Source organism: Erythrolamprus reginae, chromosome 3 (genome assembly GCF_031021105.1).
Source record: "Erythrolamprus reginae isolate rEryReg1 chromosome 3, rEryReg1.hap1, whole genome shotgun sequence".
NCBI lineage: Eukaryota > Metazoa > Chordata > Lepidosauria > Squamata > Dipsadidae > Erythrolamprus > Erythrolamprus reginae.
The window spans coordinates 59,948,886-59,976,319 of NC_091952.1; the positions used below are offsets into that span (position 1 = coordinate 59,948,886).

The window sequence follows — 27,434 nt, forward strand, 5'->3', positions numbered from 1 at the left end:
ATATTCCATTTCATTCTATGTGCTAGGTGCAGGAATAAGGTACAACTTCCAGCGGATGTGGTTGGTAAATCCACAGTAACTGAATTTAAACATGCCTGTGACTAACATGTATCCATCCTAAGATAAAATAAGAAAATAGTGTAAAGGCAGACAAGATCAGTGATGGCAAACGTTTCTTTTCTCGGGTGCCAAAAGAGCGTGCTCATGGCTATCTTTCATGCACGAGTGCCCACATCCATAATTCAATGCCTGGAGAGGGCGAAAACAGCTTCCCCCAACTCCCGGGGGCCCTTGGGAGGCTGAAAATGGGCCAGCAGGCTCGTGCTTCACCCTCCCCAGGCTCCAAAGGCTTCCCTGGAGCCAGGAGAGGGTAAATACTCTTCCCCATCCCCCCAGAAGCTTCCTGGAAGCCAAAAAACGCCCTCCCAGAGCCTCTGTACAAGCCAAAAATCAATTGGCCAGCACACCATGCACGTTGGAGCTGAGCTAGGGCAACGGCTTGTGTGCCAGCAGATGTGGCTCCATGTGCCACCTGTGGCACCCATGCCATAGGTTCGCCATCACTGGCCTAGATGGACCATGAGGTCTTTTTCTGCCATCAATCTTCTATGTTTCTATTCCTATTGTCTTTGTTCAGTAGAAACAGTTCAAAATAAACAGCTATTAACTGGGATGAATTATATTGTTGCTAACACAGATATATTTCTATTCTAATTATATGGAACTATGAATTTTTTGAATAGCCAGTATACAGAGTTAGCTTTTAGTTTTAGTATCTTATTCTGGTAAAAGCTGAGTTATAAATAAAAAGATACGTTGGGGGAAAAAACCCTTCACAGGTATCTGGGAAAAGTCTTTATTTTATCTATTAAATAAAAATAGTTTATGTATAAGGCATTTGGATTCAGTTCCACTGAATAAGTTATTTATAATATACTCTCAATCTGAGTACAAGCTTGGCTACTTTTTCCGCCCCGTTTTTGATGCTTTCTGAAGACCTTGGATATAACTGCAAGGTATTTGGTAGTCCTCTGCAATAGAATCAAATATTAATATTAGTCACTTTACATTTAGCACTAAAGTATTTACAACACAATAGGAACTGCAGCTTATTAAGACCTTTTAAATGTCCTGAAAATCTGAAATCGTATCAGTGGTTCTTAGATGTTGCAACCATAGGCAAGTGAGAGATATTGGAAACTAGTTCAACAATATTTAGAGATAACCTCCGCTTTCATTTATACAGTATATCTGCACTTGCAACAATGTTTGTGCATACCATAAAGCAGTGTTTCTAAATTCAGCAACTTTAAAAAGTGTGGCCTTCAACTTCCAGAACCTCACAATCAGCAATCTGTCCACACATCTTAAAAGTTGAGGAAGCTGAGAAACACTGTTTTAAAGTGTTAAAAAATACTTTTAAATTCATCATAACCATTTAAAATTGATGAATGTTACAACCCCCAAATCCATCAACCGGTCATAATTTGTAGCCCTGTACAAATGCACTGTTCATTAGAAAGGTGGCAAATTGGTATATATACTTACAAAGAAGTTCCTCTTAGTGGCATCAGAATTAGTTCTTGAATCACTGCTTGCTATTCACACATTCATGTGTTTCCACTCTGATCAAAAGTAAAAAGAAATGTCCCTTTGATACATTGTGTTTTCTGTTCTGATGCCAGTAATAGGAACAAAAATAATTACCGTACAAGCAAATTGAGAATATATTCTCAGTGTCTCAGCAGGTGGCAGCACCTGAGCAACTTTGCTTGGTCTTACACACCACATAGGGTTGGGTTAGTATTTGAATGGTAATCTTTAGGGGACTTAAAAATAAAAGAAGGGGACAATGGCAAACTAGTTCTGAGGTTCTTTCAAGAAAACTACATGGAACTACCTATGCAGTCATCAGGAATCCCCTTTCATTCAAAGAGGATGATTTATTCATACTATTATAGCATGCCAAAGATACTTACCTAAGAGCAGTTTAGCAAGATGATTGGTCTGATTGCCCTGTATCTGGACTTGTGATCTGTCCTTTGCTCCAGGGATTGTAACTATAGTGGCGCTAGCTTGAACCTTTTGCTGAAGGGTGCTAGCAACAACCTGAGGGTCCAAACCATACTGCTCAAGATTCTTAATTATTGTTACCTAGTAACCAAAACAAAAAAGGGTATTACAAAATTAATTGTAATATTGCCACTAACTGGCAATCTACTGTAAGAATTTAGGATATCATGTGAATATGCTCTACTTTATTGACACTTTTCAAGCTGTGGGGGTTGGGGAGGTATAAATCATCTTACCATGCATATTAATCATATCTTTACATGTCTTTAGAAATCAACATAAATATCTTGAGAAATGCTAATTTGACAGCAAATTAGGGGCATAAAAATTTATGAACCTCTTTAAATTTATTTAGTTTTAGACTTATGTGAAGAACACATCATATTTAAGGTCATGATTATGCAGAAATATGGAACATTCAAAAAGATTCACAAATTTAAAGCATTGTTGTTATCATTACATCTGGCTGCTTAAATGAATGGATGCATATCTGGAGAGAGTCAGTCATAACCCAGTAAGTGACACTGATTATTTCTTGATCCACGCAAGCTTGTTAACCTTTTTCCTGATGATACATTCTGGACAAATGCAGTAGGGATTTCTCAGAAGTTGTGACTCTTACCTTTTTATTGGCTGATCTCTGTGCTACGGTTACATCAATTGGAAGAATTTTTCCTTTTCTCACAACAGGTTCTTGTCCCCAAAAGGTTACCTGATGGAAGGGTTCTAGTTTGTTTAGACACCTGCCAGTAAATTAGAAAATGTTAAGCTTATCTAGTAAAAGCTGATGAGATGGTTCTTTCAACATTTATGCTTAGCCATTCCTGGTGTCCAAAATTGCCAACTACGTCTATCCATTTAGTACATGAACGCTGAATCCTGAGCATATGATGCTAGTAAAAATATTTCAGAAACGAGAACGTATTTCTAGGTTTGAAATTTATTTATTTATTTAATTGGACTTGTATGCCGTCCCTCCCTATAGTTTTGGGGCAGCTCACAACATATGTATTACATAGTATTATGCTAAGAGAAATGTATTATTGTATTATTAGTGTATTATTTCTCTTAGCAGGCCATTTATTTTATAGTAAAGGGAAAGCAATCTGTCACTGTTAGACATTGGGAAACCTATGCTGAAGAGGCAAAAATTAAAAAGTAGGCAACAAAAAATCTTATCTTGCAAACAGTTGTCAAATAGTACCTACTGAAACATACAGAATTTTTGGAGTAATACAAAACATCTGAGTAAGGTGCTTTATTTAAAACAAAATGTGAATGAAGCATCTTGACCTCTTTCATTAAAGCTGCTGCAACTTTTGCAACTTTTGCAAAGTTTGGAAAGCTAATTCAAAAGTATGCCCATGCAGCCAATATGATTTGTTTTCCTTCCAATGAAGAATTTCAACTACTTTTCCCACTGGCCATTGGCTATTCTCCAAACATCACTTTATTGTAAAGCAATCAGCCATGCTGAATGAAAATTCCTGAATTATGGTCTCAATAGAGAGGACTCAAGATTGGGGAAGGTAGATATACTTTATAAGGAGAGCCTATGTCGAATATATAATATATAAAACATCACTATCTTCCCTCACCTGCTGATGAGATCATCCCACTTGAGTTTTGAGATTTCATGTTGCTCTGCTTTGTCCAACAGACAGTCACACAAAATCGGATTTACCTTTACAAAGCTGTGATAAAAAAAGAAACACATTTTCACCATGAAAATGATGAATAATATGTCAATACTGTGCAACACTTAATTTTTATTGTACCAGCTTGGTTTAAATTTATGGGAACTACAAATAACAAGGGTCTTGCCACCTACTTTTTGCAGTTTAGAAAGGTAAATTAAAGAAAGATAAAGACTTCTTCTAGCCAAGGTAAACAATTATCAACTAGATAGAAACATAGAAACATAGAAGACTGACAGCTTGGTCCATCTCATGGTCCATCTAGTCTGCCCTTATACTATTTCCTGTATTTTATCTTACAATGGATATATGTTTATCCCAGGCATGTTTAAATTCAGTTACTGTGGATTTACCAACCACGTCTGCTGGAAGTTTGTTCCAAGGATCTACTACTCTTTCAGTAAAATAATATTTTCTCATGTTGCTTTTGATCTTTCCCCCAACTAACTTCAGATTGTGTCAATTACAAGTTACTAATCTGTGGAATACTTGCTGGGGAAAGTGTATATAATAATTAAAATAACAAACTTATTAATTTGCAAACCTATTAATGAATCAAGTTTATTGTTGATGGCACTATCTAAACCTGAGGAAGTACTTTCTGATTTAATTAGCTGCTAAATTAAGAGTACAAGTTCACAATGCCCATGCCAGGCATGAAAGACCAGGACCGCACATGAAGTTCCAACTAAACTGATTTATTACTATTCATACTTATGCACAGGAATGTACATAATGTCCCTCGATTTTTGCGGGTTCGAACTTCGCAAATAGCCTATACCACGGTTTTTCAAAAAATATTAATTAAAAAACACTTCGTGGGTTTTTTTCTATACCACGGTATTTCCTGTCCGATGATGTCTTATGTGATTACCAAACTAATAATTTTTGCAAATTAAATAACAAAAAAAAAATTATTGTTAATAAATAATTATGTTTATAAATATCAGGATCACTAAGTGTCTTATTCAATGGTGAGTACCAGTAATAATGGTGAGTAAATGGTTGTTAAGGGAATGGAAAATGGGAATTTAGGGGTTTAAAGTATTAAGGGATAGCTTGTGATACTGTCCATAGCCAAAGATGGTGTATTTACTTCCGCATTTCTACTTCACGTAAATTCGACTTTCGCGGGCAGTCTTGGAACGCATCCCGCGAAAATTGAGGGAACACTGTACTCAACAAATTATTTGTATTATTTTGGCAATGGATAATGGTCTATGGAATGCAAGAGGGGCTGGACTTAATTAGTTTGTGACGACGTAGAGATTTTAGTGATGACAAACCTTTTTTTGTTAGTGTGTATGCCCAAACCCATGCCCTCTCCTGCATATGCGCGCGTGCACACCCTGCTCTGTTGAAATATATGAGCTCAGAAAGCTATATCATAAAATCTCAGTGTAATCATTTCATTCCAATTGTATAGAGCCAATAAGCAAATATTCTGATCTCTATGCTCAGTGGTTTAATTTCTTACGTACTTTTTGTTTTTTTCATCAACCAATTCATTAGCCTTCACATAGCTGATTATCACACTTCTCACTTCACTGCTGGAGAGCGTATGGCCTTTCCTGGGGGGGAAAAAGAGAACTTTATTAGTTGTGAAGTTGAATTATGAAAACAATTGCAAATATCCTGCTCTTGCAAACTGAAAATTTTCTAAAGATTTCCCAATATAGTTGGCATTCTCTTAATTAAAAGGCAAAATATGGAAGAAATAGTACAATCAAAGCACACACATTAGCTTGGCATTCCAAAAGCATTAACATTTTAATTATTTTTCCTGGTATTTTTCAAACTTATACAAATACAGTGATACCTTGTCTTACAAACTTAATTGGTTCCGGGACAAGGTTCTTAAGGTGAAAAGTTTGTAAGACGAAACATTTTTTCCCATAGGAATCAATGGAAAAGCAATTAATGTGTGCAAGCCCAAAATTCACCCCTTTTGCCAGCCAAAACGCCCGTTTTTGCGCTGCTGGGATTCCCCTGAGGCTCCCCTCCATGGGAAACCCCACTCCGGACTTCTGTGTTTTTGTGATGCTGCAGGGGAATCCCAGCAGGGGAATCCCTGCATCGCAAAAACAAGCGCTTTGCTGACAACAGACGTCTGGAGGTGGGGTTTCCCAGCGAAGGGAGCATCAGTGAAATTGCAGCATTGCAAAAACACCAAGTCCTCGAAACCCCACCTCCAGACCAGTGTTCTCTCTAAATTTTTTTTGGGGTGGGCGGAAAAGTATAGTGTCTGAGCGGCAGTCCCTTTGGGACTGGGCGACACAGAAATAATAATAAAATTTCCCTCTCGGCTTCTGGGCAGGTTTGGAAAACTCTGAGTTGATGATGATTTTTAAGTGAGCGATTGCTCACCTGCTCAGCTTAGAGGGAACTATGCTCCAGACCTCTGTGTTTTTGCGATGCTGTGGTTTCACTGAGGCTCCCCTCGCTGGGAAACCCCACCTCTGGACTTCCATTGCCAGCGAAGTGCCCGTTTTTGTGCTGCTGGGATTCCCCTGCTGGGATTCCCCTGCAGCATCACAAAAACACAGAAGTCCAGAGGTGGCGTTTCCCATGGAGGGGAGCCTCAGGGGAATCCCAGCAGTGCAAAAACGGGTGCTTCGCTGGCAACAGAAGTCCGGAGGCGGGGCATCCCAGTGGCTGTGGTGGGTTTGTAAGGTGAAAATAGTTTGTAAGAAGAGGCAAAAAAATCTTAAACCCCAGGTTTGTATCTCGAAAAGTTTGTATGACAAGGCGTTTGTAAGATGAGGTATCACTGTACTACTGATGAGGTCTAGCTGTGCCATTCTAATTTTGCCTAAAACATCTAAATTAACTCTGTAATCTGAGTGACTCAAACACATACACAATGGCACAACTCTTTCCTTTAAACAGTGGGGTGTAGCCATCTCCAAACACTCCTGGCCCATTGTATTAAAGAATAAGATGGTATTTTAATATTATGGAATACAAAGAGGCTGATTTCTTATATTCCTTACTTATATCCAGATTCTTGAAACAATGGGGCCATCTTTGATGAGATTCCATAAAGTGGTATAATTTCAGGAGGATGGTACAGTTGTTCTTGGTCATCCCCTTTACAATCTTGGACAGACATTTCTGATGTTGAAGTTTCAGGGACAATGAAGGATCTAATGCTGAAATGCAGAGAGAAATTTTATTTTCATACATTTAACCAGAGACCTATTGTAATGATTAGATCCGAAACACAAAAACTAATCAATGCAATATCTTAGCTTTCTGATTTAACAGAAAGTACACATTGTAAACTAGTCTTGCTATATAAAATCTCATGGCAGAAGTAAAAGTGGGAACCTTTTTTGTTCTTGCAACAAATCAAAAAGATTCCAAGATCCACTCTTTTATTGCCCTCTCCTGCCTATGATGGTTTTGGTCAATCATGCATTTCACATAATGTTTTTCAACAAGATAAAAAAGATTAACTAGTTACAAGCCATACCCAAGCCACACATTGCATTTGCTAAAATAGGTTTTGCCTGTGTGCAACAAGCACAAACTCCAATTTTATTCCAAATATACTGATAACATGCTATGCAAGCTAGGATCTCTAATTTAGGGTTTTTAAACCACTATATTATTGTTCATATGCCACCAACTAGGAATATATTCTCACACACAATACACAGTTCTTAAAATAAAAAATTTAACTCAGTTTTGTATCTTTTCTAAACTTGGTCTTATTTAGGATATTAATATTTTACTTTTGTTATCTCTTCAATGCTTATTTTCCTTTCTATATGAAATTCTATCATGGGTAAAACATAAATTTTGTTTTGTATGATTTCTATTTAGAACAAATAAATCAATCCATAAGAAATTTAAAATACTTATTACCTAGCAACTTCCTAGACACCACCGCAGCAGAAGAGCTAAACTTTACTCTTTGATTTAGTAAAGAAAGAGAACCAGAATAAAGAAAGCATTCAGTACATATAAGCAGGGTATATGAAACTGTCAGATATATTAGAAAATGGCAATCTTGGATTTCTGAATATATATTTAAGGAGACAGAAAGAATTCACAAGGTCCCAAACCAGTCTGGTAAGGATTTGGGAGAGGGGGAGAGAAACCTAACTAAACCAGCACTTATGAATGCTCTTAAAATAATTTAATAAAATGTTATGGACTGCATTCTAATGAAATCTATTTCTGCTGTAAAATATATAGATAGGTACATTTTATTCATCTTCTTGCGTGTTGTTCGGTCTAGGCTAGAAGCCAGCAGGAATTAAAGCCCACACACATCTCTTGATCCTCAAAATCCGTGATCAGCTGAGCAGGACATGGATGGGCCACAACACAAGTCACTTCTAGTTAATTTCTTATCTAAAGCTAAATTTAAAGGATCCTCCTATACATGCTCAGTCAACTTCCTTGACATCACAAGTACTATTATGACAGAGCTAATGCGCAGCCTTGCCTATTCTATCAAATTAATACAGAAAGTCCTGATATCACATCTCCCAAGGTGTAGCACAAGTAAGATCTCATCAAAGTTTCTGTAAAATGTAAATTTTAATAATGCTATATTTATGTGACACCACAGATGGGTGGGGGAGGAAACATGATAGAATTTCCTGTAGGAAATAAAATCCAAGAGCCCAGAATCAAGAAGTCGACCGCTTCAGAGATGATTCCCGAGGAGAAAGGCGAAGAGGGGCTGCAATGCATCTTTATCCACACTAATCCACTGCCACTTTTAGCAGAAGTAGGAGGAAGATTTGCGAAGAGAGCATGGGCAGCAATAGGGAGAGATGACAGGTAAGCACGCCCAAGTTCCAGCTTTTACATGAAACGAGTGAGATGACATACGTGGAGGGTGTGTGTTGATACTAAAGGAAGAGAAGAGTAGAAGGCAAACCTTTCCATTTCAAACATTTACTTCTCCTTTTCATTATCACTATGTACATCAGGGATAATCACTGACATATTCAGAAGCTGGGACAGTACACAAAATAGGTTAGATGTACTATGTATCTAGATTGCAGGCATTCCCAACTTTTCCAAGTATCAAATGCATAACAGCTGACACACAGTTTATGGCTGAGCATATGCCACTAATATCTTTGTTTGTTAACACTTACAGACTGCAAGAAAGTTAAATGCCCTTTCATATTCACTAAATATCATTGTTTATAAAGTTTTAAATCTTGCACATATTTCAAATGCATAGTTCCATTACAGTTACCATTACAATAGTTTCTGCACCACTTCCAAATTATCCATTTTGAAAGTAATGCAGAAATCATTTAATCCCATTAGAAATTGACTACTATCAAATCAACTGGCTCAATGGCATGGCCACACATATGTAAAGTAGTGGTAATAACTATGGTAGCAGTGGCAGGCTGTTGTGTAGGGTAATGTTTCCCAACCTTGGCAACTTGAAGATATTTGGACTTCAACTGCCAGAATTCTGGGAGTTGAAGTCCAGATATCTTCAAGTTGCCAAGGTTGGGAAACACTGGTGTAGAGTATCTTACCAGTAAAATAACTGAGGTTTCCAAAGTTTGAGCTTGATTTTTTTTTTTTTTTTAAAGAATGCACTAGAATGAGGTTTCCAAAAATTTACCTCTTTTGATGCAGCAATGGAATGGTGAAAGCATCACTTGGATAAACAATGCGTGGTAAATATTTAGGTTGATAAATATTTCTGTTTGCAAAGCACTGTTATGTGGTAGCTCAGATGCCCCCTTTTCAAAATTGTCACATTTTAATTCCAAACATTGTGATTTTTTTTAAAGTGTTGGTTGTGGGGAAAATATAAATGCTTCTAAAGAGCCTGGCTGTTGCTATATTGCTGACCCTTCACCTCTAATATAATATAGAGATTTATGGCTCTACGGTTCGTGATGTTCAGCATAATTGTAACATGTTGATTTAAATACCTGAGAAAGCATTTAGTATTAGTCTGGTCCAATCTTTTTAATCCCCGTCAAGATCTGATTTGCTGCCTCGTCACGGCAATGGAATGTTGGGAGTATATTCCAAGAGTACATATTCTAGCAAAGTTACCAAAACCATGAAGGTCCTCCCAATAACCCAACTAAAACAAGCAACAGGGCACAAGGTGGCAGCGATATAAAAAGATGCTGGAAGCTGATGATCAAATTAGCCAAGGAAGCTATGGGGAGGAAATGCAAAGGCAATGGCAAACTATTATAATTTACTATATCTACTATATTTACAGCACAGATTTATTATTTAGTATTGTCAACTACCATGTTGCCTTAGAAGGTATTCCTTATTTATAAGACCTTCTATATTAGAAAATAAATTTATATTAGCACTCAAGTCATTATCAAGTTTGAAAGCTACAAATGTCAATAGACTATATCTAGAGAAATAAAGCAATCCATGGAAGAACCAGTCAGTAGTTTCAAAGAGGTCAGTGTATATGATAATACAGTAGTCCCTCACCTATCGCTGGTGTTACGTTCCAGACCTGGCCGCAATAGGTGAAATCCGCGATGGGGAATTTATCGACTGATAGTACTTATTTAAGTATTTATATTGTAATTGTTTGGTAAGTTTTCATTGTTTTAAGTGTTTATAAACCCTTCCCACACAGTATTTATTTTAGATACAGTATTTAAATACAGTATTTACAATTTTAGATATATTTTTTTTTTTTGAAAAACCTGCCGATCGAGTTTGGCGGGCTGTTTAAATCTGCCGATCAACTTCCTCAGAAACCCGCGATGAAGTGAAGCCGCAGTAGGTGAAGCGCGGTATAGCGAGGGACTACTGTACCTAAGATAGGACATTTAGTAAAATTTATAAATATTGCATAATAGCTATGGTTTTATATATGGTGCTAGCAAAATAATTCTTAGGATCATTAATCATCCTCAGTATTATGACTGCCATTGCCCCCAGGGTTATATGATTGCATTATGGGAGCTTGGCAACTGGTTTGTATTTTATAGAACTGGTTGCAGTGTCTCATGGTCACATGACCACAATTTGAAATGGGTTTTTTTTCTATTTCTGCAAGAAAACAACCAAGCTCAGAGAAGCATCAGGGGCTGCCATATTTAAATGTCTACTTCCTCCCCCCCCAAAGTTTGCAGTTATATGATTCATAGGCTCACCTTTCATGTTTCCAATTTACTTCCACAATACTTTCCACACCCTTATTCAATTCTTTCACCTGGAGAATCTTCTGCTGTTGCACTGATTGCAAAAATTTTGAGAACTAAGAGGGAAAAATATTTAAAATTGAATATTGGGACGAAATAACAATATCAGCCATAAGACAATGCAAAGAAAAAGGGATATTGCCTAAGGAATGTCCACTCTTCACTGCAGACTTGGGGATTCGATGAAAAAAGAGGAAGACTTGATAATACAAGCAAAGGCTGTTAGTAGTCTGTTCATAACAATATCGGGAAGTTCTTTGGGCTACAATAAACACGGACTAATTTTTTAAGCTTGCTGCAATGGCAGTATACTAAAATCTACATCAGTTGAATAGATGTCTTCAAATTATAAGAATGTGTAACTCTTAAATTCTTGCTAAAAAGATATGAATAAGTAAAATAATACAGAGAAAGCTATTTACATTGAAGAGACATTATTGGAAATATTATGAGTACAAAATATATTGTTAATCTCCTTCCTAAATTGGAATTATCCCAGATTGTATGTCTTGAAAAGAGGTGGGGGAGAGGACAAATTTCTTAACACACTTTTTTTCACAACGCTGTAGAAGAAAACTTACAATGTTGTTACAATAAAAAGATTGCCGTGACTCAAACCATTTACAAAAATCAATGGGAAAGTACAAATCAATCCATTCATTTGTTGCTTGACCCACATAGACCATTTAGTGCATACAACTGAATGAATTACAAGAGACATAATGTACAGTAACTAATACTACAAATACTGTATTGTATTTTTAAAATACTGATTTGAAAATCTAATATTATTTTAGCAAATTCTAACCCTAACTCTAACCCTTACACTTTTTAAATCCGTGAATTTGCATGCTGATGCAAAATCTATGTTTTATGTTTCAAATATTTCAACTATAATTTTAGATAGGTTTCCAAATTATCTACACTGCATAGTCAATGATAGAGATGAAATGATATCAGACTTACTTATTTGATTCAGGTTTCCACTGAAGTCATAAAATGGCATTTTTGCTGCATGTAGTGAGATTTAATTCTGAGCATATTTCAGGATTGCAATATGATCCAAAATAATTCAAATTTATCTATATGTCATATCCATTGTTCACTTCCATCATGCCCTAAATTTATGTATTTGTGTTAGATTTATATATTTGCCTTTTCTGTAAGATTCAACATGTCTTGCATGGGGGTCATTCTCCATTTTATCTAGACAACCACCACCCTATCAGGGAGTTTGGGTTGAGAGAGAGAGAGAGAGACAACGAGACAGAACTAGCCCAGGCACCCAATAAATTTCTAAGGCTTAGAATGGATTAAACATGAGCCTATTTATTTATTTTTAAAATGTACACGGATTCCCAAGTGAAGCAGCGTGTGACTCTGGATGGCATACAGCATTTTTTAAAAAATCAGTAAGGGGGGGGGAACCAAAGAAAACCATACAAAAATAAACAGACAATATAGAAATTTAAATTATAAAATGTAAAATGATAATTAAGCACGCAACAAAAACCATCATGGTGGGGACTCCCAGTTAATTGGTATCTAATGTCTGAGAGACAAGCCAGGCATTAATGGTTATTGTAAACATGAAAAGAATTGGGGTCTACCCACTGATGGGCAGCAGCCGGTGCTTCAAGGTGCGCGGCTCCGGTAGGAAAATCCCGGATGCGCCCCTGACGCGCCCCCATGTGAGATTTGGTTTCTGTGCACGCACAGCTAGCCAAATCTTGGGCAAGGATGCACGTGAGAGTGAGATTTCAGCTATTTTCACCATTTTTTTTGCTTCTGCACATGCGTGGAAGCAAAAATATAGGCAGAAATAGCCGAAATCTTGCTCTCGCATGAGATCTGGCTTGCTGTGCATGCGCAGAAGTCAAATCTCACGCTGACAGGCATGCCACTGACCGATGGGCACGTGCACAACCGCGACGGCCTCCAAGGGAGCACCGGTAGCAGGTAAGAAGAGCGGCCCTTCACTGGGTCTACCGTATATCAGAGGGAGGGAGCATTCCAGAGAGCAGGGATAACCACAAAAAGGCATGCTTCCTAGGTCCAAGAGAAATCTGAAGCATATCCTGGGAACATACAGGACATGTTGATATTCTTGGGAAAAGGTAGCCCCTCAGGTTACCTGATCCTATGCTATATAGAGCATTAACTAATTGGGAGCCCTCTGGCCATAGCTGTGACCTGCCCTATGAGAAGGAATCCAAGAGAACCCCCAAATTGTGCACCACATCTGAGTGGGATAGGGCCATTTGACCCAGAAATAAAATGGAAACTCTGAAACTCATGCATCTAGGAGAGCCAAAACTACTGGGAAAGAACCTTGACGGTTTCATTGGGACAACTGGGGACAGAGATGTGTTGCTGAGTGTTGATAATAAATAAATAAATGATAACTTTGATAATAAATCACTCTGAACCCAACCAATGGCCTCTCCCATCTGTTCCGTGCAGATATTAAAAAGGATGCGGGAGGGCACCCAGCAAAGTTAGAACATAAATATGAGAAGTAGGCCACCCAAGAAAATCCCCACAATATTAAATCAAATGATTTGTTAATGCAAACTTCATAAATATGCAAAGAAATAACTATTCACCTTTTTGTAGCTAGATTTCTTTATATCCAGTTGTTGATCTTTTGGACTATTAATAAATGAAAGGGGGAAAAATAATTACAAAACAAACATAATTTGCATCATCTAGAATAAGATAACTAGAAAAACATCCTTGCTAAATTAATATATTGATTCATTTAATTACAATTTCTGTGGTTTAGAGTCTTTTATGCGCAAAGGATTTTGACTCCTACTATAAATACTTTACCAGAACATGGTGTTGTTGTTGTTGTTTAAAAAATATCCTTAGCTAGCATAAACTCCAAGATAACTTCAATCCATTAATCAGTACAGGACTGCTCTTGAACAGTCTGGCTTAATCCCGAATATCATTATATACAGCATAAAGGAGCTCCTGCATGCTCAGGTGCAGTTAAAGGATCTGGTTTAATTCAGAATACTCTTACATATAAGGAAGCTTACAGATAAAATTCCCCAACACAAGAATTTTCACTGTCTGAATGCTCAAAGGTCAGCTGTGAATTTTTGCAACCTTCATGATTAATTGTTCTAAACCATGCTGCAGATAACAAGAAGCTGAGAATCACCAGAACTTCACTCAGTATAGAAATGCATACTTTACATACATATAATTCCAAGTTTAATCAGTGGTATTTCTACTTCAAATAATGGGACAAAAAGAAGCCTGGTTGGGATCTGGGAAAGTAAAATTGACTGGAATAGAATGAACTGGACTAAACAGGAATTAACTGTCTTGGCTCCATATGCCAATTCTACTGCAAGCTACAGAGATTTTTAAAAGATACTATTCAAGATCAGTGTTTTTCACATTTTGCCCTTTTAAGGTGTCTGGATTTCAATTCCCTGAATTCCCTAGTCAGTTTGCTAGCCTGAGAATTCTGAAAATTGTAGTCTATACATTTTAAAAGTACCAAATTTGAAAAGCACGCATCTAGACTTTGAAAAGTAGCATTGAACAGTCTTCTTTGCATGCTGCGGGGAGAGTCCAAGCAAGGGTTAACTTCAATCAGTTGTCATGGGGACTCAGTAAATTGATTGAATTAAACACCTTCTTCTCTCTCTCTGCTCCACCGACTGTGATTCAGTTTTTCAACGAAGGTATGTATGTCCATATAAGAAGTACAATGAGAGCCAAAATTCAGCAACCCCAGACCCCGAAGCCAGGATGGGTTTGGACTCTCCCTGCAGTGCAGAGAAGACTTTTCAGGTAAGCCAATGCTACTTCTGTGCGCTGCTAAGGAGAGTTCAAACAAGGGATATACCCAAGCTTAAGTCTCAGGTGGGCCAGTCCAGTCCAGGGAGTAGAGGCGGGGCAGACCCTCTGAAGTACCCTCCTGATGAAGGTTGCCTCGAATGAGGCAAATATATCCAATTGTAATGTCTGATGAGAGGAGATGTAGTAGTCCATGTGGCTGCTCGACAGATACCCTCAATAGATGCCTGCATGGCCCAAGCCACGGAAGTGACCAAGTCTAACAGTCGCCAGCGATTCTGGGCCACCTGGGATTGGGCAGGAGCCCCCCACCCAAACAGACTACTATCTGTGCTCCTTGAAAATGCAGCCCCTCTCAGAAGCCGGGGACAACCAACAGCGGAGTGAATGGCAGACAGCTGCTGGAACCCTGACTAGTGTGGTAGAATTGCTGGTCTGCGTTTGCTGAAAGGGAAGCAGGCTCCACTATAAAGTCTGAGCATGCAGTCTTGCCCATGGGACCACATCTGTGCACGAGATGAACATCCATAACAGCTGGGAGAACAAAGTTAGGGACACTTGGTGTCATCGACACACCAGTTCCACCAAAGAAACTATGTTGGCATGGTGGTCTGGTAACAGGAAAATCTTGCAAGTCTCGGTTTTGATAACCGCCCCAAAATGCAGGAGCAAGGTGATGGGCATGAGATGAGACTTCGGAAAATTCACTGTGAGCTTGTAACGTCTGAATAGTGAACAGCAGGTCCTTGTGAGCGCACTGCGGCCAAGATGACTGAATAATTATATTGCCCAAAGAGCAGTGGAGGAAGATTGGACAAGTCCTGAGGTGCGCTACCACCATGTCAAGGAGCTTGGTGAATGTTCTGGATGCCGATGGCAGGCTTGATACTGGAAGGGAGACCCCGTGAAACAGAACCTCAGGAACTGACTGTGTGACAGGCATACTGGTATGTGGAGGTAGGCCTCCTTGAGATCTATTGATGTGAGCCAATCTCCCTGCCTGATGCATCTTAATATGGACCTGAGGGATTTCATCTTGAAATGCTTGTACGCTATGTGTATGTACATTGAGCTACTTCGAGTATGGCTCTCCCCACTCCCCCGAGCTCTTGGGAACGAGGAGAAGGATGAAATAGAATCACAGCTGTTCCTCTCGCGGAGGCATCTTCTCTATGGCTGAAATATCTAGAAGGTGGGGGATCTCTGCCCCCATCAAAGCCCTTTTGATGGCATTGGTTGGAACCGGGTACCGGAATAACCAGCTAGAGGGGGGACGGGACTGGTAAATTCTATCATGAGTCGCAAGACCCATGCATCCCCAATGCTACAGTCTTAAAAATGATTGAGGATTCCAAAGAATTTTGATATATGTGGTTGTATTTATCAATATGTCAAATGTTAAAATATTTATCTATTTGACTTTGTGGATCCCCTGAAAGGGCCTCTGGGATCCCAGGGGTCTGCAGATCACATTTTGAGAACTCTGAAGTATTCTTAATTATCAGCCTACAAAAGTTCATTGTATTATACTTACTATTATGTTAGATATGGTTTCTTTGACTTTGATTTTCACTTTTATCACTTCACTTGTTTAATTTTGTTTTTGAATTGTGTTTTTAGTCATGTGTTTAGATTGCTATATTATGCTGTGTAAACTACCCAGAGTGAGATAGGTGGTGTAAAAATTTAATACATAAAACAAATAATAAACACTTACCAGCAGGAAAACATGTAGTTACGCAAAAATGTGCTGGTCAGCAGGGGGAGCTCTGACTTCTTCACTTTACATTTTAAGGCATGAAAGAAACACTGATAAAGCAGGGCGTCCATTTGCTCTGTAAAAAGTAACATTGGGCACCTCAATGGGCTCCATACACAATCCAATATTGTTTAGTTTGTATATAAAGTCACTTCTAATTAATTCATGCTTCTATGTTAACTAGCATTACACCACTAACGTGATTTCAAATAATGATTTTATGTAATTTTTAAATAAAATTGTAGAGCTATAAAGTAAAAAATGAAAATAAATCAATAAGCTATCTCTCGTAAAAGTAATAACATCGTATTTTTCAGAGTATAAATCACACTTTTCCCCCCTTAAAAATGAAAATTTGGGGGCGGCGGAATGTAGCTTTTTTGAAGCTTTTTTCCTAACCCTAACAAGGCACTAACAATCTAACCAGCTTGCAGACATTTTCATTGCTACTCTCTCCGAAGGTTTTTTCCAGCCCTAAGCCTTTGCAGGATTTTTTTTCATTGCTACTTGCTCTGAATAAGTTTTTTTTTTAACCCTAACCAGGGGATAAAACAATGTGCTGAAGCTGACCAGACTAAGGATGCTATGTAGATGAATACCTGGTAGGCAGATTTTTCCCACTATTTTCCTCTCCCAAAATTAAGGAGCATCTTATACTCTGAAAAATACGATATATCTCTTCTGCCTACGTTCTATTTACCATATTTACTCAAGAACCTGATTCTCGAGCATGATTTCAAAAGTTTCCTTTCTAGGGATGGTCAGGAAGATGTTGCTCGTGTTTCTTGTGGGCTTCCTCTTCTTTTAGTCTACCGTGTTCTAGGGAGTGGAGGAGGAGCTGCTGCAATCTGCTGAGCTTTCCTTATTCCCTGACCTCTGTGCAAAGAGATCGCTTGGGATTTGTAAAGCAGAGTGCAGGAAAAGCTACCGGTGGCTTCAAGAGCCAGCCATGTTTTAACGTTTGGTAATACAGTAGTACCCCTAGATACGAGCATAATTCGTTCCAGAAGGGAGCTTGTATGTCGAGGCAACTCGTATCTGGAACAAATAACTTTAGACGTTGTTTTTCCCCTCCGAGATAACGAAAAGCAAGGATTCTTGCGCCACCTAGTGGACGCTCAGCTCGTATCCCAAATTTGAGCTCGGGACTAGAACAGAAATGTCTCTCCCCTCGTGGCTCGTATCTTGAAATACTCGCATGTAGAGCAGCTCGTATCTAGAGGTACTACTGTATATGGATCTGGTTCTGAATGGTTCAGGAATTGGTCTGTCATGCAAGCATGAGCAGGCGCATTGCTTCATTAAGCTGTAATTTTGTGAACACGCAACCTGTGTGAGCAATTCTTTAACTTCACTATTTCCAGGTTTGTTGTGTTTGGAATTGTCTTCAGCTGGAATCTGACTTAATTCTATCAATACGCATTCTCCAGCCAGGAGTACAAAGATCAATGTCAGAGAAACAGGGACAAGTTTCCCATTAAAAGTGTGATAGGTGGGTGTACAGATAGTCCTCAAGCTACAATAACCACAACTCAGCCCAAAATTTATGTTACTAAATGAGAAATTTGTTAAAACAGGTTTTGTCCCATTTTACAACTTTTCTTACCCTGTTAAGTGAATCACTGCGGTTGTTAAATTAGTAACACGGTTGTTAAATGAATCTGGTTTCCCCATTGACTTGGCTTGTCAGAAGATTGCAAAAAGGGTTCACGTGACTCCAGGACGCTGCAACCATTATAAATGTGAGTTAGAGGTCAAGCATCCAAATGTAAATCACATAACCATGGGCATGCTGTAATGGTTGTAAGTGTCAAAAATGGACATAAGTCAATATTTTCAGTGCAGTTGTAACTTCAAACAGTTACTAAGTAAAATGCTGTAAGTCAAGGACTATCTGTACTTTATCACTTTTTTTCTTTTTTTGGAAAAACAAGTTTTTGACACATTGCTAAATGACCAGTGGTACTCGAATTTGTCCTAAAAGTGATACAATCTGTGAAAAAGTTGAAAAGCAATAACATAAACAAAGCAGCTACTTTCTGCATCTAGTAAATCTATTTCTGTGCAAATCTCTAATTATACCTTGTGGACTTCTGTTATCTTCCACCTCCTGAGAAATATTTGGTTCATTCTCTTGAGTCTTTTCAGCAGCATCATTTTGACTGAGTTCCTCTTCTTCACCTATAATACCACACGAATTGTCTTCCTCTAAGTTGAGATGTTCAATGTCCATCTGCAAGGATGGATCAAGAAAGAAGCTGCTTTCAGGCGTTTCCTCTTCTTCATTTATCTGTTCCTCTTCTTCTCCGGCTACCATCTCTGAAGATTCTATTTCTAAAGGGGGTATTGTAGGTGGGCTTGATTTGTCACCTATTGCCCTTGTGAATTTAAAAAGAAAATACATAATGTGATAAAGCATATTCTGTATGATGCCAAAAGGCTTACTCCAAATCCCTATTTCAGGAAAAAGAGGTCATGGAAACAAGTCTACTTAAAATGTAATACCTATTTCAGAAAAATCAGAATAATAGTAACTATCTGATCCCATAAATGTTATAGTTGAAATAAGACCAGTATAAAGGACCAAGATACTTCTAAAGCCAATTCAAGACTTTATCTGAGTAACCAAGCACAAAAGTCCCATTGGAGAGGGCAGCATATAAATATAAATATAAACATGCACATTTTATAATATTAATTGAATGTGGCCTGAAATCACAGAAATCTTGTGTCTGAAAATTACAGATATATTTTCGAATTGCATCTACAAGCAAGGCAGTGCAATTCAGGTGAACATCTTAATATTATGAAGTCAATGGCACCATTAAAACCTGCATCTATCTCATAGTGGCACATACAATTTATTCTAGAACTTAATGCAAGAGGGAAAGGAAATGTGTTTCTTAGTAGGGCAGGACAAAACTTAGGGGCAATGCTGTATCCAACTCCATATTAATATTACAGGGTTACAAAAGAGTAGATATTACCAAACAGCTGCATACAAATCTAATAAGTAATAATAATAATAATAATAATAATAATAATAATAATAATAATGCTAAGGCCCAATTTAGAAGCGAGGTTCAAATAAGACTAGAAACAAATGCCATGTTTTTTGTTGTAATTTGATGTTACTAGCAGTGCTAATGTAATTAGAGGCTACTCATGAAAAGAAACACTGAGATGTCACTGTCCTCCAAATTGATGATATACTGAAAACCTTTTCCTTTTATTGTTCGAAAGTGCAAACGTAAGCTGATTTAACATGGCTGAAATAAAGCCACAACCTATAAACTGATGTACAAGTTGATTATTCTAATACAATCTAATACAGTCTAATTTAATATACAGGTAGTTATCAACTCACAACCATTCATTTAGTGACCATTTGAAGTTATCACAGCTCAAAAAAAAGATGATTTATCCCGTTTTCACATTTATGATGACTGCAGCTTTCCCATGGTTACGTGATCAAAATTTGGGTTCTTGGCAACTGGCATGTACCATATTTTTGGGAGTATAAGACACCACCTTTCCTACCTTTTAGATGGGTGGAAATTTAGATACATCTTATTGACCAAATACAGGTGTTTTTGGCCTCCCGAACTCTCTGTACATTCTGTTTTCACCTGCCACGCCCCCCCCCCCAAAACACTCCGCACTGCTCCACATGGCCCATTTTTGCTTTAAAAAGGGCCGTTTTTGGGCTCCTGAGCCCTCCACATGTTGTGTTTTGGCCATTCCCGGCCTCCAGAAACACACTGTAGTGTTCTGCATGTCCCATTTTCACCAAAAACAGACCCATGCGGAGCACTGTAGAGTGCTTCTGGGGGGCAGGAAAGTTGAAAACGTGACAGACAGAGGCCCCAAACTATTTTTTTTCTTGTTTTCCTCCTGTTAATGTAGGTGCATCTTATAGTCTGAAAAATATGGTATTTATGATAGCAGCATTGTTCTGGAATCATGTGATCACCATTTGTAATCTTCCCAGCAACCTTCTGACAAACAAAAAGGAATGGATGGAGCCAGATTTGCTTAATAACTTAGTAACTGCAGTGATTCACTTAACAATTGGGGGGGGGAGATCGTAAAATGAGGCACAACTCACTTAACAACTGCCTTTCTTTAACAATAGAAATTTGGGGCTCAGTTGTAGTCGAATTTAGGATTATCTATAGTCAGGTTAGAGTCCAGAAATCAGCTGACCCAAGTCTTGAATTAATATGGTGCCAAAACTAACAGCTTTACTTCTGAATTGGAACATTCTCTAAAATTTCTCTGTGTCCTCACCATAGGTGATCCATATAAGTGTGCAGCACTGTGAAACCCTTTCCTTTCATTCCAGCTGCTACCATCTCAGAGGTTGTCATAATAGCTGTTCCAATGGCCACAGGGGCTCTGCAAAAAGACAAAAGAATGTAACATGCTTAAGACAAATTATTACTCCATTTAAAACAGCTCCAAGACTAATAAAATTTTGACTGGTGAGCACCTTATGTAATTTAGCACAGCAATACCGATACCAATAAAATAGGGTAGATAACATAAAATAAAATGAGATGTCAAAAATTTAAAATATCCAGAAATACAGCCTTGGTCTGAGATATATAATTATCTTTTTCTAAGGCCATAGCCAACCTTCTAGAATATAAAAATAAGAATTCTTTAACCTTTTTAGCCTTAATTTTCTCTAGAAATCATACCTGTTTTCCAACAAGGTAATAGCACAGAGAGTACCTCGATTTACTTGGGGAAGACCACATTTGGGAATTATAACTCCTGGAAGCATTAAGTCTGTAGTGAAGAAACATAATATGTTCAAGAGAACAAATATTCAAGTAACCTCTCACAATTTCCTGTACTAAACAATCAAGAAGAAAAATATTACATGAGTAATAAAATGCAAACTACATTTCATAGCAAGTTATCATCTCTTCAGCAATGTAACTAAAAGTTATTAGCACAATCTTTTATTTTATCCAAATCTTATTTTGGCTGAGTGATCTTCACATGACACCAAAAGATACTATGTTCAACGTGATGCCTGGAATCAAATCTGATGTTAAATCTGTATCTATGTAATCTGTACCTTGAAATAACTTTATCCTTCTGTTTAGTTAAAGCAAGGTTTTTCAGAAGTAATTTGCCACTGCCTCCTTCCTACCGCTAAGGGTGAGTAATTGGCTCAAGATTACAGGGCCAGAAGCAGAAACAACTGCAAACTGGAATTAGTGCATCTGCAGCATATGGACTATTCCTGAGTATATATTTCAACCCTTCCAAATGCACAAAAAGATGCAGAGACCACAATAGGTTTCATTATTGGTTAGGTCACTGAATCAGAATTTCCCTCCCTCTTCTCAAAAAACAGACAGGAAGTGTTCGCCAAAAGGTTTGCATACTTCAAAATAACACACACACAATAGGAAAGTAACTGCATAGCTTCTACAACTGCATACTGTTAAAATGATAATATGAGAACTGGAATATTGGCTGTTGTTTTCAGGTTGTCTGGTATAGCACTATAAACAAACACTAGCATGGTTAGGATATTATGTGTATAAGCCTAGTGTGCCTTTGAGTTTTTTCACCACTATCAGTTCAGCAATTCTGACACAGCATTTATTAGTTACAAACCAAGAATCTCTGTATAATTTAAGAATTTGTATTAGATTTATTTATTAGGAGAAAGGAAAGCAAAACAAAAAGATCATGGCTAAGAGATTAAAAAGGGATTGCTTAGTGTCTAAAAAATACAATTAGGGATCAGAAGTGTTATCTAGGAAGGCATTCAAAAGTCACCAAGGAAAATTATGTGTGTGGAGGGGGAGAGAGAGTGTCAAATCAGACTGACTATCTTTTATTTTCCTTCGTTAAGGTTTAATAAGAGAATTTCCCCAAAGCTCTTCTAAAACTATCAATTAATGGTAAAAAAAAAAAGGATGAATATTTATTTATTTATTGGATTTGTATGCCGCCCCTCTCCGGAGACTCGGAGCGGCTAACAGCAACAATAAAACAGTGTACAATAGTAATCTAATTCTGAAAACGATAAAAAACCCATTAATATAAAAACCAGACATACATACATACATACCATGCATAGAATTGTAAAGGCCTAGGGGGAAAGAGGATCTCAATTCCCCCATGCCTGATGGCAGAGGTGGGTTTTAAGTAGCTTACGAAAGGCAAGGAGGGTGGGGGCAATTCTAATCTCTGGGGGAGTTGGTTCCAGAGGGCCGGGGCCACCACAGAGAAGGCTCTTCCCCTGGGTCCCGCCGAATATACTTAATTGTATTTCAAAAACCCCTTCTTTCAAATAAGCATGTTCAGATCAATAGTGGTACAAGCCAAATATTGAAGGCAGAAAGGCAGATAAACAGCCCAACAGATTTCAATCCATTTCCTTACCTGCACCTCCTACTAATTTGTGCATCACAGGTGGCCAAGTAGAAAAGGCAGAGAGAAGGTGAGGATAAGACCACAAAGTATACACTGCCCCAAAGAGAAAAGAAAATAGTTTTTAAATGTTTTGCTAATATTTATTTCTCCTCAGTCTTGTATAATGTAAAATGAAAAAAAGAAATTACTAGAAAAATGAAGGGCATATCCAAATGACTCTCATTTCAACTTTTCATTAGCATTAGCTTTACTTTACCTCATACAAAGGACTGAGTACAAAATATTTAAAACTTCTAAATGTAACAATAGAAGGCTGACATTGATTAGCTAGATCTGTACAATCATGCTTCCTTTTTTGTACCATGTTGTTTATGGCATAAACATCATGGCTTATTTAAACTATAGTTGCCTATTATATTTGAAGAAATTGTGATGCTTAAAACTTAGGGTAAATAGATTAATTTACCACAATCAAATAGTAAATATGGAGTGGTTTCAAGCCAGAAAATGTTGAGCACAACAATAAAATACAGGTAATCCTTGATTTATGTCTGTAATTGACCCCAGGATTATGGTTGTAAGTTGTTGCAGTCATAGGAGCAGGCCCTCCCATGACCAGAAATAATTTTCCACTGTTTTAACCATCATTAAGTAAACACTGCTGTAATTAAGCAAATCTAGTCATTTGAGAGTGTGTGTATTTTCCCCAGAATTTGGCAAAAAATCCCAAACTCAATCATCACAAATCATGGTTATGTGACTACAAAATGCCATGACCAGTTATCAAGATGATTCATCCAATAGGTCTTGTGATGGGGGGGGGGGATGAGGTGATGCTATCATTTATGACAGATGGTTACTGGTGATCAAGCACCAATTCCATGACTGTCATGAGTTTGACCAGTTTTAAAAATGGTTTTAAAATGTTAAGTGAGGACTACCTGCATGTATCTACTACTATCATCACAATTCTTACATAAAAACTAAACCTCCAATCAACCTAATCATATCCTCATACAATCTGCAAAATTCCTTCTTTTCACTCACCAGCAAATATACATTTTCAGAAGAGTTACAACAAACTATGTTTAATTGCTTAATTGCAATTAAACTTTTTGAAATTTCATTGCTATAACTAGGAAGTAATTGGACCAATGTTTTTAAAGATAGAAACCAAGGGTCAGAATGATCAAGTAACTTATTCAAAAAGAAAAAAAAGAAACTCAAAAATTACAATTCTCAACATCAAATGCTCACTGGAATATCTGTTGTACCTGTTGGATATAGCATTTTCTCCATTTCAAAAAGGATAGGATTTTTGCCATTGGCATAGACTGTGACAAGTTCTCCTTTATGAGTATATATTTTAATAATATTCAATTCCTCTTTCATTGGCACAATTTCAGCCAGTTGTTCTGAAGTCAGGGTGGGAAATACTGCTGCAACATCATTTCGTAATTTCCTCCTGCAATTGTTAATTTTATACTTGTTACTACATATCAAGAAATAGTCATCCCTGGAATACCATGTCATTCAATCTGCACTTAGCTATATATATGCATATAAAAGATTAGGAGATGTTTTTAGTAGTACTGTACATTATTAATACTTGTTTTCTTATCCTCATTCTGTCTATTTATCCACCCAAGCAGCTCAAATATACAAATATCCTAAGTATGCTATAACATTTTAAAAGTTATTTTAAAATTCCAAAGCCCAAAATATCTGTTGTCAGCAAGACAGTTATTAAATGAGTTTTGCTCTATTTCACAATCTTTCTTGTCAGGTTGTTAATTGAATCACAGCAGTTGTTAATTTAGTAACAGAGTTGTTAAGTGACTTTGGCTTCCCCATTGACTCTGCTTTTCAGAAGGTTGCAAAAAGTGATCATATGATCTCAGGACATTGCAACTGTCAATGGAATTTAATTTTGATGATGTCATCATAGGATGCTGCAAATATCATGTGAGAAAATGGTCATAAGTCTTTTTTTTTTAACTATCACTAAACAAATGGTTGTAAGTCAAGAACTACCTATTTATTGCAATTTTTTAATGATAAAGTGTCGCTGAATTGTCTTTTGAATGGAAATCTCCTTCATGATAGCAAATAGTGAATAAGATAAAGAAAAGCAGTTTGAAGAATACCAGTTTTAAAAGAACATCAAATATTGAGAGCTGAAAAATAATCTTACTGGTTCAAATAATACAATCAATTTCTAAACTCTAATATCAGATATAAAGCCCAAATAATCCCTTTAACAAAGAAAAATGTTGAGTCAGATACTATAGAGTTATAAAGATAAGGATTTTATTATCTGAAAAGGTAGAACATTTCCTTTATAGGAAATATAGAAACATTTCTGAAAGTAGTATGTTATTTCTATCCTGTCTTTTGTAAATTAGGATTGTAATGTTTATTTTAAAGATGGCAAGATTAGATAATTACATATCATTTAATAACGAGTATTTAGAAAGTTGTTTTGTCAACACAAAATCTCAGCCCAACATTCCTTTTAATTTCATACTGTATGCAGTGCTGGAGTAACAATCAGATCACTTTTTTTCTGTTGACCATCCATCTTTCCATGATGTCTGTAAGGAAAATGATCAAAGTTTGCTTTATTTATTTACTGTTTGTTTATTTATTTATTTATTTGATTTGTCAAACAAGTATAGAATTATAGTTTGTATTAACATAACAAAGTATAAAGAAGTGATAAAAAGGATAATAGGACAGGACAGGTAAGCACAATGGTGCGCTTATGCAAGCCCCTTTACAGACCTCTTAGAAAGGGAGGGGGGAGTTCAACTGTAGAGTAACAACCTAAAGTTGAAAATTTTGGGGCTGGGGGAAGAAACAACAGAGTCAGGTAGTGAATTCCAGGCACTGATCACTCTGTTGCTGAAGTAATATTTTATGCAGTCAAGTTTGCAGCGATTTACATTTAGTTTGTATCTATTATGCTGTACCTTGGTATGTTTGTATCTATTATCTATTACGTGTTACGCTGAAGCAGGCATTCAATTCCCCGCAGAATTTCAAAACCGCGTCATTATCGTGTGAAAGAGTCTTTAGGCTTGCTCGCATTAAAACTGCTCCTTGTGGTCGACCTGAAAACATCCCGATTTACAACTCCCAAGAATATAAAACGCCTTGAAATGAAAGAAAAGCAAACTCACCTATCGGAACCTTTGATAGCGGTGTTGGATTTCACCCTGAAAGGTTTGACGAACATATTTAAAGAGATGCCAAGACTCCGTTTCTGGAAGACCTTGCAATTCCGCCGATCGTGGATTTCCCCAAGAAGGGGGGTGGGTGGGTTGTGCTTTACAAAGGGGGACCCATTGATTGCCTGGAAAGATCTGCATAGAAATCTCCCTTCGTCACATGGGCGCAGCCATAGTGCGGTACTGCAACGAAAGGAGTCCGTGGAGCAATTGCAGGATTATTCCTACAGCTGGTACGACTACTATTTCCTGCTCTTGTGACCTCAGCGGCAAAGATGCCGCAGTAGAATCGGTTACACTTCCGGCGGGGTCCGATCTGCTTCGATTTCGGCTACGCTGTTTCAATGGGAGTTAGGAGTTCAGACGAGTCTCCCGAGATCGCTGCCGTTTAATTCTGCTGAAATTGGTAGGAGAAACTTATGTCATGAACTGGTTGGAGCAGCTAAGGAGGATTAAACTCTACTTCAGTGGGAATCTGAAAACACACAATACTAATACTATACTTATTATATTTATTATGTGTATGTATGTATGTATGTATGTATGTATGTATGTATGTATGTATGTATGTATGTATATATATGTATACGTGTGTGTATGCATGTGTGTGTGTGTGTGTACATATATGTATATTTATCTATATATAGAGAGAGAGATCTATCCTAGTCTCCCTTCATTTTCAAATTCAGCAAAAACATGTGACATATATATGTCACATGTTTTTGCTGAATTTGAAAAGGAAGACTAGGATATCTATATCTATCTATCTATCTATCTATCTATCTATCTATCTATCTATCTATCTACTCAGAACAATATATATATATATATACACACACACACACAAAAACACATACACACATACATACATACAGGTTTATATATGTATAAACGTGTGTGTGTGTATACTGTATATATATACACACAGGCTGAGAGGAGGAGAATCTGTGGTCTAGACTCTAGGTTAAAGCTACTACCTTACAGGCAGACTCCCCATGTTCAAATCCCAGTAAGGATTTGGTTAGCTGATGACAGCAAAAACAGCTTGACATAGATCTATACTAGTCTCCCTTTTCATTATCAGCAAAAATACACTGCTCAAAAAAATAAAGGGAACACTCAAATAACACATCCTAGATCTGAATGAATGAATGAAATATTCTCACTGAATACTTTGGTCTGTACAAAGTTGAATGTACTGACAACATGTGAAATTTATTGTCCTAAGCAGTATTCCCTCTAAATTTTTTTCGGGGTGAGCGGAAAAGTATAGTGT

At 37.4% G+C, this 27,434-nt stretch overlaps 2 protein-coding genes across 7 annotated transcripts in view; one reads left to right on the forward strand and one right to left on the reverse strand.

The window, feature by feature from the left end:
- Window positions 1–842: 842 nt before the first annotated feature.
- On the reverse strand, window positions 843–26,481 carry EIF2D (eukaryotic translation initiation factor 2D). Of its 4 annotated transcripts, XR_011558556.1 has the most exons (17): window positions 26,111–26,409; window positions 24,203–24,393; window positions 22,938–23,021; window positions 21,230–21,320; window positions 20,817–20,924; window positions 18,609–18,904; window positions 16,485–16,602; window positions 13,555–13,600; window positions 10,901–11,004; window positions 10,416–10,559; window positions 6,764–6,922; window positions 5,252–5,341; window positions 3,672–3,767; window positions 2,696–2,816; window positions 1,980–2,154; window positions 1,549–1,625; window positions 843–1,031 (listed from the first exon to the last, which is right to left on the reverse strand). XR_011558556.1 is itself a non-coding variant. In XM_070745544.1 (16 exons), exons 1-16 carry the CDS (start codon window positions 26,164–26,166, stop codon window positions 961–963), a joined length of 1,950 nt encoding a protein of 649 aa, XP_070601645.1. In that variant the 5' UTR covers window positions 26,167–26,409; the 3' UTR covers window positions 843–960. The 4 variants fall into 4 exon arrangements, 2 of the variants coding, with proteins under 2 accessions (XP_070601645.1, XP_070601646.1); XR_011558557.1 differs by lacking the exon at window positions 10,416–10,559; XM_070745544.1 differs by lacking the exon at window positions 1,549–1,625.
- Window positions 8,371–27,434, forward strand: part of DYRK3 (dual specificity tyrosine phosphorylation regulated kinase 3) — a 36,453-nt gene continuing 17,389 nt past the window's right edge. Inside the window, exon 1 of one of the 3 annotated variants that reach the window (XM_070745554.1) lies at window positions 8,371–8,567. In XM_070745554.1, coding sequence (XP_070601655.1) covers window positions 8,371–8,567 — 197 coding nt within the window. Of the gene's footprint in view, window positions 8,568–26,446; window positions 26,565–27,434 lie in introns of those variants that run through there. The other 2 variants (XM_070745550.1, XM_070745553.1) reach the window with 2 other exon arrangements.